Genomic DNA, 17,700 nt, shown 5'->3' on the forward strand with positions numbered 1-17,700 from the left:
TAATTGATCTAGAAGCAGAGAGCGAGCATGTAAGCACTTCAATTTGACCAACCTCACATTTAATATAACGATTCTATTTGATAAAAATAAGGACGCCTATATATGTGCATAAAGTAACTACCACTGTGTAGATAATTAGATGCTAATTTGAATTCTATTTTTGATAGTTATAGGTGTCGAAAAACAAATTGGTTTAGTACTTTAAGCTACTTTATTCTGTTACTAAGAATGTTTCATAACTATTAATCAGACGATAAACAATAAAATTATACAAAAAAAAAGTCTTTGTTCCAAATTTTCAATTCACATTTGTCACACATTACTTCTCCGCGTTATTTGTGATCATCATATTCATATATACACACATATATATTAATATAACCTATTTTGTTCATAAGTAGAGACCTATTTTAAATTATAAAGAAATAATTTGTTCTTTTTATTCTTTTCTTCTCTTGCAAGACAGCTTGCTTATACCAACACATCGCGCGAGCAGAACAGTTAAATTACACAAAACATGAAACCGTGTTATGACGCGTTCACATTTATTTTACTGTATCTGCGTTAATTTTAGAAAACACGCGATGACTCATTCGCCGCGTTAGCTCTATTGGTTTACAACCTTGGAACAATCCCTGAGATCGAGGTCATGGGTACGAGAAAACAATTCGACATTTATGACTTTTGCGTTTTTCTTTTTCTTTTTCAAAAAATTAATAAATTCAAAATTTAAATATATTAGAGTGGGAAAATGTTGAAGGATTTTACATGTGAACCAAAAAACAAAAAAAATAAAAATCCAGAAAAATACAAAAAAACGTCAAAGAAGTAACGTTAGAAGGAGACCACGATTTGCATGTGAAATAGACATAAAGAAGACAGTTCGTATTTCGAAGTTACGGGGCTCTGCATATCTCAGAAGAAAACCGATTTGACTGTTTTTGGACCAGTACTACTTATATATTTATAATTTTTCTCATCATATCGAATTTGAATAATAATTTTATTCTTATGATACGAGTCACCAAGATTATCCTTGTGCTATATATTTTGGTTATCGTGTGTGTTTCAACACACGATATATTTGTGTTTAGGATAGGTATCATAGTCTTTGGTAGTAATCATAAATGTTACCCGTGGTCAATAACTTATATTGGCCTAGTAATTTCAGAAAATATGAATGGTAAAAATTGCACGAGTCTTTGGTTAACGATTGGATTATAAGATTATAAAACGACATACTTCTGATAATTAACTGACATCTGGAATTGAAATTACATACAGAGTTCATCAACTAACTGGTCCATAACAAGGTCAAGAATCTCTTGACCAAATTCGACACAAAGATCTTCGACCTGAGTAAAGTCAACGGGTTTAGTTGACGACGAAGCAGAAACCCAAGTGGAAGACTTCATGTCTTCTTCAGACAGATCTGAGAGCATATTCATTAGTTTTGTGATAAACTCTGTCTCTTCAGAATCATTGCTGGTTTCTTTCTTGGTACTTGTTTTTGTTGTTGCTGGTGATGAAGAGCATGAAGATTTTGTTGTTGTCTCTACTTGCTTTGTTGTTGACAACTCCGATGCACTTTCTGAATCTCCTGTTTTTTTTTTCAAATTAAAGTGACATTTAAAATATGATTGGGAAAATACAAATAAAAATTCTTGAAAATGTTGATAAAGTCTCATTTTCGCAGCTTTTTTTTACAGTAAAACCAAGAAAAAATGTTCAAAGGGAAGAAGATGTTCAAAGGTTAAATTTTAAATAAGAGTTATCCGACGTTTATGGAAAATTCTTGTATTGGTCAAAATTTTGAATGATACTATTAAGTATTTCAAATAAAGTGCACTGAATGGGTTAAACACTTAAAATGTTGACCAATGACCAAATTTTTACCTACTAAACATCAGAAGTTTCTCTTTTGGCAAACTTTCAAAGAAGATTTTTAAAATAATTAATTTACGTTCAAATATATATATGATATATCTTTAAAAAAAATATAAAAGTAAAGAAATAAAAATAATATTTCGTAGACTCACCTCCTGAGAAGTAGTAGTCATCGTCAAGGATTAGATAATCATAAAGATCTCGATCAAGAACCGAAACTGGACTCGCGTTAGACTTATTCTCCGGCGACTCGCTCTCTTTTCCGACAAACTCATCCGCCCGAATATTCTTTGATTCTCCTAGAAGCGCAGTCTTTTCCGACGACTTACTCTTGGACGGTGAAAGGAACCAACGAACTTTCTTAGCTCCGTTAACGTCACTTCTGTTCTCACTCTTCTTCTTCTTCGCAACTTTTCTAGGCTCGTCTTTAAACTTCTTAGCCACTTTCTCGTTCTCCTTCTTCTTCGCCGGAGGTGGCAATGGCGGCTTCTTGGAGTCTTCTACAACAACCTTCTCGAACCTTCTAGACCTTGAAAAAGACGATGATCCGATAAGTTCCCTCTTCTCGTCGAGCTTGTCGAGATACGACAGCAAAAAGTCGTGTTTCTTTTGTTGGTTATTGGAGCTCCATCTCGCCGAGGTTGGGACTATCTCGCGAAAAGAAACGGAAGCTTTGACTCTTCGGCACTGGCGGTTACCTTCTTTCTCGTCTTCTTCTTCTTCTTCGTCCTCGTGACCTCTTAAGATGTAGTCCATGAAGTTAACCGACTTGCTCCGTGCGACAGCCGAACCGGTATCATCAAAATACCGGAACCGTTTTGATCCTGGTGCGGGATGGTCTAGCCCCATGAGTTTGGCTACGACGTTTGGAGCAGGAGGAGGAGGAGGAGGAAGAGGAGGAAGAGGAGCTTGGAGAGAGACGTCATCGTTTTGGGTTTCAGTTTCGGTTTTGATCTCTTTCTTTGGCTCTTCGTTTTCTTCGTAAGGGATTAGTAGTTGGAGTGTTTCGTCAGAGTCGAGGATGTTGTCGGAAGGGTGAGTTTGTTGGCTACCGGAGCATAAAAGACGACGGACTACCGTCGTGAGGCAGCCAGTCTTAGGGTTGGGTCGTTGGGTCATGGTGATAGTGTTTTTAGTAGGAGAGTGTGTTAGAAAATGTGCAAGACGTTCTTGGTATTTATAAAGGACAAGAAGAACACTCAAGTTCACATTATTTGCGAGGACCCACAGACGTAACTAGTAACTATTTAATTTGAAAGCAAAACTATTTGGGTAAACAACAAAAGTACTGTGAAATTTTGTTATTTTTAAGTGACATTGTGGTTCAATAAACGCTTATGATTAGTTTATTAAGTTGGTTTGTGTTGTTTTGAAGTGAATAAAATATGTTTTGTGACTTCACCGTTATATTTCACTGTATTTCGTAACACGAATTTATAGTTCTGAATAGATTCACGTATTGGTATGTATCTTACCACAATCACAAAATAATAGATTACTAGGTAAACAACCCGCACATAATGCGGATAAATCGATTCAAAGAAAATTATTATAGTAAAATTATTATTTGAGATCTAAGTTTCGTTTGTATAAAACAAAATATGTAACTAATTTTTTATTATTATTCCAATTGGTGACTATTTGGTGTAAATATACATTTCACCTGTGAAATATTTGAATATAGAAAAGAATTTTAACGTGGTGGAGAAATTTGTGTGGACATTATTTTAATAAAATATGAATAATTATCAATTTTAAAAAATAATTTGTTGTTTTTTAGAAAATAGTAATATAGATTCAAATTAAATGGCTACAAATAGTTTTAATTTATGTAATGAATTTTGATTTGAATCTATAATGGCATAGATGTAATTAGTATAATTAATGAGGATTATTTGCTAAAATGTGATTCGAGCTCTCTGGCGACGACACATCAGCATTTTTTAAGAATGCTTCTCTATTAATAAACAGGGGATTTAGTATTTATTGGTAACATAATAAGGGAGAAAGTAACCATGATCATAAAATAAAGTTATATCCAAAGTGATATGCAGGAGAAGATTCTGTTTTTGAAACTCAACGGAAGAAAAGAACTTTGGTACTTTTGAAAAAAATCAGCAATTAATAATGGCCTCATCAATTATTTCAAAATAAAGGTCATGTAATGTAACTACTTCGTGATTTTTTTTCCTTCACGTAAGTTTTATATTAAGAAAAAAGAATGGTCATGCTTTTTAACTATATACATGGTTTTTTATTTTCCAAACATATTTAACTATAGGTTGAAACTTGAATTTTGAAGCAACTGTTTAAAATTGGAAAACCAATAAGTGGTTAGTAATTCTGAAATAAAATGAGAATTTAGCTTTTGCTAGACGTCACAATTGTCAATTTTAATACGATAGACCAATATTTTTTAAAACAATCAGTGGATTATCCACAATGTTAAGGATGATAGATCAACAATATAAACTACTAGGCTTAATTCTCAATGTGCACTGAACGGTAAAAGAATTCGTTTTAAGATATACTTAGAAGATTTAAATAATCTTAATCAGATATATAAATAGGCGGGATCAAGCTTTCGAATAGTAAAAGGAATCTTCAGAAGATGAATATTAAAAAGTTGCAAAAGGGCTCTTCGAAACCTATCTAGTTTGCTTTATTATTAAATAAAAACATCGAAGGCTTGGAGCAACCAACTTTAAGGTAATCGTTAATTTGTTTTTGTCGCCGAGTTTACGGGAGATTAATAATGATATGATTAGTCTGATCATTACATTTAAATACGTCTAGTATGTTTCATAATATAGATCTTCTACTTGTTTTATAGTATGTTTATCTTTGGCACTTTAGAAAGCGTTGGTTTTTATAATTTCATTCATTGGTATAATACATGCACAACGGGTAACACAAAATATAGTACTTCTTTTAATTTCTTAGGATATGAAGCTATTGTTATGTCTTCAATAAATATATATATTTAAAAAAAAAAAAGATTTGATAGCTTTATTATCTAAATATTTTATTTTATAAGGCATGATCGTCAAGATCAAAAATTCCAAATTCAAATTCGAAGTGTAAAAAAGAAAAAGAAGAGAATGGTAGTATAAAATATTTACAGATTCTTTTTTACTTTCCCTTTTTCCTTTTTTTTCAACTTTTTTCGTTCAAATTTTTGTTTAAAAAAACACAAGAAAATCTTAACTGCGTGGCGTCATTATCAAAGATGAAGTAGAAAGTACTTCGGTCGCTTAGTTCACACCGGAAACAAAAAGAGGCAACGGAAACAGAGACGACAAATCTAAATTATATCTGACGCGCATGAAGAAAACATTGCCATCAAGGAGACCTTTTTTGCCTTATCACCTTCACCTATCAACTCTCGACCAATCCCTACCCTTACGCATATGTGTTTCTTTCTTTAAAAGTTTTAAGCACCTCTACAAATTATTTTACTTTTTACAAATAAAAATCGAAATTACTAATTAGTATTGTTCAAAGCTCTGAGAGTGAGAGAGTGCATCAAATGTAGAAAAATATTCGGAAGCCCATTAACAGCCCATATTAAAGTATTCAAATATCAAAATGTTGGGTGATCTAACAACATTGGGGATGTAGCTCAGATGGTAGAGCGCTCGCTTAGCATGCGAGAGGTACGGGGATCGATACCCCGCATCTCCACTTTTATTTTTTAATTGTTTTTTTTCTTTTCTCTTGGTTTACCCCTTTTTCTTCATCATACAAATTAGATTATTAATAGTGAAAAAATATCTTGCAACAATAATACGTTATGCATATGATTAATTGCGAAAGTAGAAGCCTTAATGATTTATGTTTGCCTTTAATAATTGTTTTCGTTGATCATCATCTATACCAAAAAATAACTAAAGAGGAACTATTGTTGGTTTTACAAGCAACACCAACTATTTGTTTAGTTGCCTAGTTGGTGCCTGTTTATTTCGTTTCCATACGTTAAATATATTTCCCCCGTCGTTTTAGTCTCTCTGATGTCGACGGCCAAGATAACAATCACTCAACTATTTGCTCATCACATTAAACGACTTTTTTAAGAATGATGATTGAGTTGATTAGCATTCCTAATCAAGTAGTCACTCGATGCTTTTCCCAAATATGTTTGTTTCTATTTATCTTTTAAAGCTTCAAAGCTGTAACCAAAGTTCTAGTAGTGTATAAAAGAAAACGAGTAATCGAAGAATCGAGTCAAGTAACCAAATTTGATATGATTCAGATGTCGTATGTGTTTAACTGTTAATTTTCTTTTTCTTTTAGTATAAACTATAAAGTAATGAGACTAATGTGTGTTAGTAAAGTAAATGACACCAGTTTTTTTTCAATATTCAACATTAACCTATTGAAATTACTTGATTGAATATATACAACTAATCGGAACTCGGAAGACGTCTTGCAGATTTATAATATATGAAAAAAATGTTCTAATCAATAACAATGTGCATTTCACGTTTACAGATTCTAATCAAAAGAAAAAAACCGAATGATTAACCTCCCCCTAACCACATCTTTATTAAATTGGGGAAAAGATGGAAGCAACACATCCAAAACATGCCTTTAGCTTCACTCCTACTCAATCCATATTTTCCCAAAAATATAAACCCAACACCCTCGTACCACCTTTCCCTCTCTATTTTCACAAACCCGACACGTTTTCCACATTAAATTACCGGATTTGCCACTATGAGCTTCTTGATTTCTTACAGAGGAGCAGGAGGAACCAAGAAGATTCCTCTCTCCATCATCGTTCTCGTTCTCTGTGGTTTCATGTTCTTCGTTCTCTTATACACCGAAAGAATCAGCTTGATGTCTTCTTCTTCCTCTTCATATTTATTCAAGCTAAAGTCGTGTCCGAGGAAAGAAGTTAGCTCGAAACCTAGTAAGCACATACGTGACACTCGAATCTGAAAACTGTTTTTTTTTTTGGTCCTGTTTTGGTGTTTCTTTCTTGTGACGCAAGTATTCTCACCATGTTCCTCTTAATCTTCCTTGTTTCCCAGAGGAGAAAATTCGAAAAGAGAGATCAGAGATTTTGGAATTGCTTGACGACAGGTTCGAATTCGATCCTGAAGAGTGTAATGTTGCATCAGGGAAATGGGTTTACAATAGCTCAATCGAACCACTCTACACCGATAGATCATGTCCTTACATCGACCGTCAATTCTCTTGTATGAAAAACGGACAGCCAGAAACTGATTATCTTCGGTGGGAATGGCAGCCTGACGACTGCACAATTCCACGGTAAATATTACAACTTACTAAACACAACCTATAATCTCACTTGTTTTAGGGTTTGAGACAGAACCTTTATGAGCTTTGTTTAAATCCAAAACAGATTTAGTCCGAAGTTAGCAATGAACAAACTCAGAGGGAAAAGACTACTTTTTGTGGGAGATTCGTTGCAACGAAGCCAATGGGAATCGTTCGTGTGTTCGGTGGAATCAATAATACCCGAAGGAGAAAAATCAATGAACCGTAGCAAAAGATACTTTGTATTTAAAGCTAAGGTACGTTTAGAGATCAATATTCAAAGCAAGGCAAAACCTTCAAACCTTGTATTGCAAGCAAAACATATTTTAAATTTTTTTTCCTCTGTTTATTTTTGTTGATCCGTAGGAATACAATGCTACAATTGAGTTCTATTGGGCACCATATATCGTGGAATCAAACACGGACATACCTGTGATTTTGGATCCGAAGAAAAGGATAGTGAAAGTGGACTCAGTGGAAGATCGAGCTAAGTTTTGGGAAGGAGCAGATATTTTGGTTTTCAACACTTACGTTTGGTGGATGAGTGGTATCCGCATGAACGCTCTGTGGGGTTCGTTTGGAAATGGGGCTAGTGGTGCGGAGGCACTAGACACAGCGGTGGCTTATAGGCTAGGTCTCAAGACATGGGCTAATTGGGTTGACTCCACCGTTGACCCTAATAAGACCAGAGTCTTCTTCACCACCATGTCTCCCACTCATACTAGGTAAACAAATCTTGAGTTTTAAATATTGGTTGGAGAAGTAATGTGTCTGCTTTGTGATTAACGTGAAGTGTTGTTATGTAAAACGTGCAGAAGTGCAGACTGGGGAAAGCCAAACGGCACAAAGTGTTTCAACGAGACGAAGCCAGTGAAGGATAAGAAGTTTTGGGGAACAGGGTCCAACAAGCAGATGATGAAAGTGGTGTCAAGCGTGATAAAGCACATGGCAACGCCCGTGACTGTGATCAACATCACGCAGCTCTCTGAGTACCGCATCGACGCCCACACAACAGTTTACACCGAGACTGGTGGCAAAATCCTAACAGCTGAGGAGAGAGCTGATCCAATGCGGCACGCTGATTGTATACATTGGTGTCTACCTGGATTGCCCGATACATGGAATCGGATCTTATTGGCTAATTTGTTGTAAATCAATGCATAGGAATCAGACTAAGAGGAGTAAACCGGGAAAAACCCATCAAAATCCTCTCTCTATTTGTTTGTTTGATGAACTTTGTATGTATAAGATTGCGACGTCGTTTTTATTATAAGATCAAACAGACTCGGCCCGTTTTTATATTTTACCTGGATGAAAATAAGGCCTAAATGGGCCTGGCACGTAAGAAAAATATATGGGCCTATTAATTAATTGAGGGAGGAGTCAAGGGTAAAGTAGGAATTTCGGGACCATGAGTTTTTAGGTTAGTTTAGTTGACTAGTGGGGTAATATGTACCGTTGGATCTTTTATATGAGAACATCGTGGCCGTTAGATGGGAGACATCAAGCCCAGTAACGCAACAACTCAAATCGCCGTCACGGTGAAGTTGTCTCCTTCTATATAACATCGGACGAATCTGGGATTTGTAAAAAATAAGGGACTTGACACCGATCTTTGTTGGGTCTCGCTCGAAACCTTCCTCTTCGTTTGCATAAGGTTAGGCTGTGATTCCTGCAAAATCTGCTCTTTTCCTACACGATCTTGTTTGATTTGTGTTTTGATTTGTTTATCCATCATAAAATTAGGTTTGAATTCGATTTGGGGGTATAATTATTGACGTTATTAGGGTTTTTTTTTTTTTTTTTTTAATTGATATAGGAAAGTGAGGTAATGGCGGGAGGAGGAAACTTCATTGCCAGAGTTATTTCGTACGTTGCGAACGAGTTCATAGTTAATGGTTTGGCTAACAGGTACTTTCGATTCTTAATACTCGTCGATTTAGGGTTTTAAAATCGAATTTGGGGGTAGATGTTTTAAATATATAAAGCTTCTTTCTCTGGCTGAGTGGATTTATAAATAAGTTCCTCATCGGCTCGTTCATATCGAAGCAATATAGCCTCAACTTACAGCTGGTCTGCTACGTAATTTACCATACGCTGCAGCGTAGGAAGTTTGATATATTTGTTTTTTTTTTTGAACAAGATTTGGTGCTTTTGTTTTGGAATTGTTTTATGCTATTCCCTGATTTGAAGAGCAATGCATTTTTTTCCTGAGCTTTGGGAAACTTAGGATCTACTTTGTATAGATTTGTTGGTTTCTCCATATGTTTCTTTAGTGGTTTGCTGCCGGTGATGATTTTCGTAGGCTTGTCCTGATCAAATACATGACGTTACTCTTGAATCTAAGAAATTTCTGAGGCTATTATTGTTTTGTTTATCTTTGTTTCCACACTACTTTGCACACTAGTGGATCTCCAATTGTTTCACAAGATTGGTTGTAATTCTTGCTTTGTTAACACTTACAATAACTTAGCATTAACAGTTTGTGAAATTCGTTTCTGTTTTGGCAGCCATGCGTTCCAGAGATTTGCTGTGAGGACTTCAAAGAGAATAGAAAACCTCTCTAAAATGGGTTTGTCTCTTTAACTTAAAGCATTATAAAAATTTGTGTTGTGTATTTGCTTTCTCCCTCCTGTTGCGCAATCTTATTAAAGAAGTGGGTTTGTTTTATTATTCCAGCCGCAGAGAGCAAGGAGAAAGTTGCTCAGCAGATGGAAGAAGTCGCCAAGAACATTGATGTGAGTTGTTTTTTTTTTGTTGCTTTCAATCTTTCATAGATTCTACAGTAGGCGTTGTGATATTGAAATCTAAACTGCTCCGTTAACTTTTGCAGTCCATGAAGAAACAGTGATTATTCTCTTGGGGAATCTTATAATTGCATGGCTCAGCTCAAGTAGAGAGGTCTATTTATCTTTGTATAAAGGATGTTAAAAAGTAATAAGCGTGTGGGTTAAACAACCAGTGATCTTTTGATGCTCTTTCTCTTCTTTTAAATCCAACTTGACCGGAGTGACTGACCCTTATATATGAAGTTCTGTCAAGGAATTTCTGTCGTCGTATGCCTCTATTTATTTGTAGAGCTCATTTATTGATTCTTTATGTTTTGGGCTGGCTTTGAATTTATGTGTAAATACGTAATCGATTTGAAAAGTTGTGAAATGTAAGACTGTAAGAGCGTGAAGGTCTCAGGTGTGCGAGCCAAAATGTCTAGAATCGATCAGCAGTATAAAATCTAATAAGCCATGCCCCACTGATATCCTCCAAAAATTTTATAATGAATCTTTAAAACATATCAATCAGACAATCACATCTTGTTGTATACTATCTACTAGTTTATAGAGAAGTTATAGCAATGCAATCACATGCAAACAAAAATACAATCCAAGATTGTCAACTGCAGTTTAGGTTAAAAAGTCCAAGTCCAAACTGTTACCGAGCTACCAGTGAGTAAATATATCGTCAGTGAAGACCATACTCACAGTGAAGATCATACAACTGTCACAGAGCATCGTAGCATAAAATTATTGCTAGTAGATACATTGCTTCTTTTTTTTTGGGACTAGTGTGCGAGTTAGAATTGAAATTTCCATGACACATTTTTGCCTGATCACTCAACCTAAAAATGCCCAAGAGGATCAGGTACCGGGATCTAAAAGTACTGTACTTACCATGATGTAAGTGACAGACACTGTGAATGGCATTCATACAGTGCCAGACGTGAAGCTCCTTTAGCACAGTCACACACACTAAGTTTTTATTAAATACTAACTAATGTTTTTTTTTTTTTTTTTGCATTTTCTAGTCGGAATGGGAAAAAGAAGAAGAAGAGACGTGTAATAGCATAGCAAAACAAAGAAGAAGAGACGTGTAATAGCATAGCAAAAAACAAAGAAGAAGAAAACGTTAAAAAAGGCAATGAAAAGGGAAAAGAATGCTATTGGCAATTTTCGAACAAAAGACAATGACCAAAGAAGCATGGTCATTTAAAGTTGGGTCATTTACGACCGCTGAAGAAGAGATCAAATCAAATCAAATATGGTCCTTTAAATAAGAGGCCTCAAATAAACTAACACCTACCATCTCTATGGTGATTAAATAGATTTACGCCTATAAACTAAGTATCTGATTCTGGTTGTGATGAAATAGTATTTTTTGAAGAAACGTTACGTTACGTCAGAACAGCCGTGATACATTGCGTATTTTTTTACCAACCCTTTTTTTTTCTTTCTTTCTAATAGAATTATTGAATAAGAATAAATTGTAATTAGAAATATTTTTTAGGAATGACACTTCTAGGAAAAAAAGGTCGTGTTCTGTCTCTCGCACTTCTCCACATTTATGTATTTAAAGGATTCAACAAAGTTTAGTAAACCCTTTTTGTTTTCTTTGTAAGCAAACAAATCTTGCAAAATTGATTTAAAACCAAAAATATCAAAACCATAAATAGAAGTAGAAGGAACTTTCTCTCTCTCTCTCTCTCTCTCTCTCTGCTTTCTTCTCCGTTTTTTTGATTCGCTCGGCCGCGGAGGGAGGATTCTAAAATGGCGGCGGCGGCGACAACGACGGAGCGGAGGAAACAGATACCGGCGTACATGAAAGCAGTGTCAGGTTCACTAGGCGGAGTAGTCGAGGCTTGTTGTCTCCAACCAATCGACGTAATCAAAACGCGTCTCCAGCTAGATCGTGTCGGCGCTTACAAAGGAATCACCCACTGTGGCTCCACGGTGGTTCGCACCGAAGGAGTTCGTGCTCTCTGGAAAGGTTTAACTCCGTTCGCCACTCACCTCACGCTCAAGTACACTCTTCGGATGGGATCTAACGCCATGTTTCAATCCGCGTTCAAAGATTCAGAGACCGGAAAAGTAAGCAACCGTGGCCGTTTGCTTTCCGGATTCGGCGCCGGAGTTCTTGAAGCCCTCGCCATTGTTACACCCTTTGAGGTATAAAAAGCTCTCCTTTTTTTTTTTTTGTTGCCTTTTGCTTAACTTTACAGGACAAAAAACAACTCTGACGAAATCACATGTCTTAAATATTTTATTAGCACTTTAGAATTTGTTAAATTATAGTTTAATCATAGTTAGTTACTTTTGTCCAGAGAGATTTTTAGTACAATTGAAAATTGTAGATTAAAACCAGACTCTCTCTGTTCATCAATACATTAGTCTATCTTTTGAAATTGTTTTAATTCAGATCTGTCTGATACTAAACAGTAAGTAGAAGCATTTCTAGTCTCTGTCTTGTTCTTGTTGTGGTTAGAGGGATAAGGTTTGATACTGAAATGGTTTAAAGGAGTTTTTGCATCTCATATGATTCCTTTACCTGAGAGTAAAACACTGTTTGAGTTCTCTGTTCTTGCTTTGTCTTGAAATCTCTCCAGGTGGTGAAAATTAGACTTCAGCAACAGAAAGGATTAAGTCCTGAGCTATTCAAGTACAAAGGACCTATACATTGTGCTCGAACCATCGTGAGAGAAGAAAGCATATTGGGGTTATGGTCAGGTGCAGCACCGACGGTTATGCGAAACGGTACCAACCAAGCTGTAATGTTCACAGCGAAAAACGCGTTTGATGTACTCTTGTGGAACAAACATGAAGGCGATGGTAAAGTCTTGCAGCCATGGCAGTCAATGATCTCAGGGTTTTTAGCTGGAACAGCTGGTCCGTTCTGCACAGGACCATTTGATGTGGTCAAAACTAGGTTGATGGCTCAAACCCGAGACGGTGAAGGTGGGGTGAGATATAAAGGGATGGTTCATGCCATTAGAACGATTTATGCAGAGGAAGGGTTAGTGGCTTTGTGGAGAGGGTTGTTGCCGAGGCTAATGAGGATTCCACCAGGACAAGCCATCATGTGGGCTGTTGCAGATCAAGTCACTGGTCTTTATGAGATGAGATATCTCCAGAACGCTCCTTTATAGTGAGACACGTTTTTTGTGTTTTAATTTGAGTTTGTCAATTTGGATTTGATCAAAAAAAATAAAACTAAGCTCACGATTTATGACGGTGTTACGATTAATCAAATTTTGGGAGTTGTATTTGTTTTGTTTTCTGTTGCCGTTGATGTCAGCAGTTAAACAAAGTTTACTACATACAACAATAGCATATCAAAATTGGCAACAAACAATGATGATGTCAGGTGAATCCAGTTTTCCATTAAAAAAAATTAGGTGAAACTTTGGAACCGCCACGTCCATATTAGTTTGGGCTTGGGTCAGTTTTCCTTGGGCCATGTTTGCAGCATATAAGGCCCATATCCCTTATATATTAATAATGCAAACGCTCAGCATTGTGTTTCAAACAAAAACCCTAGTTGTTAGCCGCCGCCGCCATCTAATACCATCATCGTCATCGCAACTAGGCCTGGGCATTCGGTTAACCATTCGGTTTCGGTTCGGTTGTATTCGGTTTCGGTTATTTTGGATATAGTAATATAGTAACCATTTGGATATTTTTGAAATTTCGGTTCGGTTCGGTTCGGTTTCTTTCGGTTCGGTTTCGGTTTGGTTATTTAAATAAATAACCATAACTAACATAAATTATATTAACATTAACCAAATAAACCAAATATAACCAAAACTAACCGAATATAACCAAAATTAACCAAATATACAATAACAAAAATACAAAAAAGGGAAAAATATGGATTCAATTTTACAAAATAGTATTTAACTTTGTAAATTCAAAATAATAACATTTACATATATTGATTATTTAAAATATTTAATTGTTTTGAATCTAGAAATAATTTATATTTTAAGTTTATTTTATAGTTTTGCATAATATTAAGTATATAATATTTGATATCTTCTAGGTTTTCGGATATTTCGGTTAACCATTTAATTGTCGGTTCGGTTCGGTTCGGTTTCAGTTAGTTTGGATATAGATTTTTACTAACCATTCGGGTATTTGAAGAATTTCGGTTCGGTTCGGTTTGGTTTTTTTCGGTTCGGTTTCGGTCGGTTATTTGGTTATCGGTTATTTTGCCCAGCCCTAATCGCAACCCTCTCCTTTTTATAGACGGCTTCTTTTTAGAGTTTTCATCTATCTTCTTCGTCTAGTGGTGAATTCTCTTCGAAACGTTTTTTTTTTGGTTTTGTCATGGTTTTCTCTGTTTTGTAAACTCTTTTATGTAGTTTTTTCCTAATGAGGATAACAAATAAAAAAGCTATGGGTCTGTTAATCAGATTCCATATGATGCTATATTGTCATAGTTACTCTGATGGGAAACTTATTTGTTTTTTTTTTTTTTGTATTGGTTTGAAAAGTTTTGAAGAATTGGTTTGAATTATAGTGAAAAGGCAACTTTTTGCCGAGTGAATCGAACATCGATCTCTCTCTTTTTCCCAGTTGCCTAAATCAATTTATTCGCTGCCTGAGTGAGGAATTGTTTGATCGGTTATTTTGTTCTTGATACAACCGATCTTTTCCTCTTTGCTGCCACATTCTTTTGTTCATTTACTTTTTTTTTTTTTTTTTGAAATTTTTGATTAATTGTTTGAATTTCTTTTAATAAGAGTCCGATGAAGTAGGCGTGACATTAAGTCTTTTGCGAAAATCACTAGTATATGAATGATTGTTTTATGCCCTCACCATATTAAGCAATATGATCAGAGTGATATCAACGTCAACGTTATCAGTATAACTTGGAACATTGAAGAATACTACGCAATGAAATGCAGAACATGTTTCAAGTTTATCACGCCACTGATTTCTATAACTAAATTTGACTTGTTTCTAAGATATTATTCCCTGAGACAGTTAACATACGAGTCTCGTTACTTACGTCATTTACTTTGAATCTGTGATTACTGAATTCAACAAAACAATACTATCGATTTTGGTCTCCTACGTAACTTATTGCGTATACGAGATTGTCTTGTGTATCTGTCGAACTTTGATAGCTGTTTCTAATTCGGTCAAGGATCTGTTTCATACCGTTGATTGGATTTGTTGGTTCTCTCTTATCACCCAACCGTTCTGGCTGAGTATTATGGTTCGATTTGGGCTGTTAAAGATAGGATTTAATTTGGGCCGCAAATGAAAGTATATTCAGACAGTTTCTTGTATACTACGTCACGGATAATGATAGTGTTAAACCGTCAAATGTAATCACCTTTTAACATATTCTAATTGGACGAGAGAATTCATTTCTCGGTTTATTTCGACTGTTGCTATTAAACCAAAGCTTTACGACAAAACGTTGGTGAATATTTTATTGGCCGCCACTCTGTTGGTTTGAGAAATAAACAATAGCTTAGACGGTAATTCATAGCACTAAACACGGTAAGAAATTTCGATGTGTATTATTTTGTATTTTTAATAAATAGGCTTAATTTACAAAGACATGATTTCATTTCAACATTTTATTGTCTATTCAATGAAAACCCCTTGACAAAAAGAATAAACTAATAGTTGTAGTCTATTCTCTTACGTTAGCACAATATTCCGAATTCAACAAAATAAAATCAAATTAAAGAGTTAATTACTTATCAAATAATATTTTATTATATAAAGTATAGTTTCAAAAGTTATTAATTCATAAGATTGCTACATGTATCAAAATATTATTATGTTGTAGATTATTAAAATAGGTTACTAATTCATAAGATCACGACATTTGTCAAGATCTTATTATGTTGTAGATTATTAAAATAATAAAATTATTATAATAAATTTTATTATTATAAAGTAAATTCAACAATTTTGTAATTCTAAAGAAAAATGAATTGTCCAAACAAAAAAAAATTGTTAATTCCAAAACATAAAGAAATTATACAGATAATTTTACAATAAAGATACACATAGTTATTCTAAAGAAAATCTTAAAAATTATACAATAACTAAACTTATACAAAATCAATCATACATTATATTGAATTTCTTGGCCTAATCTTAAAATAATAACAATTTAAATATAAAGATATGTATTCTCTCATATATAAATAATTTAAATATATAAGTTTGTAGGAGTGAATTTTTGGTTAATTGATAAAAATTGACAAAAGTATTACTTATGAAATTATGACATATAGAAGAGTAATATTTAGGATATTTTTGGATTTCCAAAAATTTTGTGAATGTTAACTGATTTTTTTACTGATTATTTTTATTGTTAAATTTAAAATACTAACCAATATACATGTGCTTCTCATATTAGTTTTGTTATTAAATTTATAACTATAATCCATGAAAAAGTGAATTATGGTTTTACGATAAAATAGATAATTAAATGTGATTACTAAACTGAATATCTAACGATGAAATTTCTTTTCGATTAAAATTTTTCAAATATTAGTATGTATCATTTAAGAATATTAGTAATTTTTATGTTTGATTTTATAATTTCAACAAATGTATTTTTGTAATGCATATGTTAAAACATAAGATAATTCTAAATAAATCATAATTTATAGGATAGAATATTCAGTTATTAGATGAGAATTTCTCTATATCTTTATATATGTTTGTATTTTATAAATTTCACTCATTTAAAATTGATAATGACATGAGGTAAAATTAATACTTATGAGATAACAACATAACAAATATATCCTAAATAATGTTGATTCATTTTTTGTGCGAATTATATTTTGTTAATTTTTATTTGTATTTTCAATTTTTACTAAGATAGATTTGATATTATGTATTAATTGTGTTTGATATAACATATTTAGTTTTATGCATTAAGTTGAAATGTGTAATTAAACTTAAAATATGGTTTATTATGATGGTATAGATATTTAAATGATATTCTATCTCCTATAAGAGCTAAAGCATAAAAATTAATAAATAATAAATATTATCTATTTTATAAAACTTCAACCAAAAAGAATATATATATTTATAGTTCAAAAAGTCATAAATTTTTATATTAATTAAAATTATACATAGAAATTTGAGAAAAATATTATAAAATAGAGCAAAAAAGTCTTAAAACTCTTATATAATGAAACTGAGAGAGTATTGAAATGAAATATGAGAAATCCATATTCAATATTAAAATGCTACAAAATAAAATCTAAAAACTTGTATATTAATATTACTATTTAATTATTGTCAATATTTTTAAAAAAATTTACGCGCGTAATAACTCCGCCCTAATCTATTGTCTTATATACATGGTCCATATATACACATAACATATGTATTGTATTTTAAGTTTTATTCTAATTATGTGAGAGGGATTAGGCTCTATCATATTTATAACGTAATCGAGTATAAGAAAATATTGATGAAATCAGGATGGAATATTTTAATGTCCTTCCGTGCATCACATGTAAATTATTAAATTCTCGTATATGGTTACTAATTTCTTTTTAAGGTAATAAAAGTCTTGAACAATACGAATAAGTAAATTCTTTATAAAATAGATTCGTTTTCTGTTCTTCGGCACGTTGAATTCATCTATAAGCTAAACCATACTTAAGAAGGAAATCCGAATGCATTTATGAGTAATCTTGGCAAACAAGTTCACAGATGAAAATCAGGGATTAACGATGCATTGATGATATGTCTAATCAAACATGATTCA

At 33.5% G+C, this 17,700-nt stretch overlaps 4 protein-coding genes and 2 non-coding genes across 6 annotated transcripts; 5 read left to right on the forward strand and 1 right to left on the reverse strand.

Annotated features, from left to right (window-relative positions):
- Positions 1-1,201: 1,201 nt before the first annotated feature.
- Positions 1,202-3,206, reverse strand: LOC104768327 (uncharacterized). Its single transcript, XM_010492271.3, has 2 exons — positions 2,040-3,206; positions 1,202-1,600 (listed from the first exon to the last, which is right to left on the reverse strand). The coding sequence occupies exons 1-2, from the start codon at positions 3,004-3,006 to the stop codon at positions 1,275-1,277; spliced, it is 1,293 nt and encodes a 430-aa protein (XP_010490573.1). The 5' UTR covers positions 3,007-3,206; the 3' UTR covers positions 1,202-1,274.
- A 2,292-nt stretch (positions 3,207-5,498) lies between these two features.
- On the forward strand, positions 5,499-5,571 carry TRNAA-AGC (transfer RNA alanine (anticodon AGC)). The gene has a single exon. It is a non-coding gene; the product is annotated as a tRNA-Ala (tRNA).
- A 746-nt stretch (positions 5,572-6,317) lies between these two features.
- On the forward strand, positions 6,318-8,471 carry LOC104768328 (protein trichome birefringence-like 3). Its single transcript, XM_010492272.2, has 5 exons — positions 6,318-6,799; positions 6,921-7,161; positions 7,256-7,427; positions 7,537-7,895; positions 7,986-8,471. Exons 1-5 carry the CDS (start codon positions 6,604-6,606, stop codon positions 8,320-8,322), a joined length of 1,305 nt encoding a protein of 434 aa, XP_010490574.1. The 5' UTR covers positions 6,318-6,603; the 3' UTR covers positions 8,323-8,471.
- A 181-nt stretch (positions 8,472-8,652) lies between these two features.
- Positions 8,653-10,223, forward strand: LOC104768329 (uncharacterized). Its single transcript, XM_019242041.2, has 5 exons — positions 8,653-8,827; positions 8,990-9,081; positions 9,681-9,742; positions 9,850-9,908; positions 10,004-10,223. The coding sequence occupies exons 2-5, from the start codon at positions 9,002-9,004 to the stop codon at positions 10,019-10,021; spliced, it is 219 nt and encodes a 72-aa protein (XP_019097586.2). The 5' UTR covers positions 8,653-8,827; positions 8,990-9,001; the 3' UTR covers positions 10,022-10,223.
- A 973-nt stretch (positions 10,224-11,196) lies between these two features.
- LOC104768330 (mitochondrial succinate-fumarate transporter 1) lies at positions 11,197-13,190 on the forward strand. The gene is made up of 2 exons (XM_010492274.3): positions 11,197-12,110; positions 12,548-13,190. Exons 1-2 carry the CDS (start codon positions 11,712-11,714, stop codon positions 13,085-13,087), a joined length of 939 nt encoding a protein of 312 aa, XP_010490576.2. The 5' UTR covers positions 11,197-11,711; the 3' UTR covers positions 13,088-13,190.
- Positions 13,191-14,464: 1,274 nt separating this feature from the next.
- LOC147918361 (small nucleolar RNA snoR144) lies at positions 14,465-14,614 on the forward strand. Its single transcript, XR_015594338.1, has one exon. It is a non-coding gene; the product is annotated as a small nucleolar RNA snoR144 (small nucleolar RNA).
- Positions 14,615-17,700: the final 3,086 nt, after the last annotated feature.

The sequence above is a fragment of the Camelina sativa genome, chromosome 20 (assembly GCF_030686135.1).
Source record: "Camelina sativa cultivar CO46 ecotype springtype chromosome 20, ASM3068613v1".
NCBI classification, from domain to species: domain Eukaryota; kingdom Viridiplantae; phylum Streptophyta; class Magnoliopsida; order Brassicales; family Brassicaceae; genus Camelina; species Camelina sativa.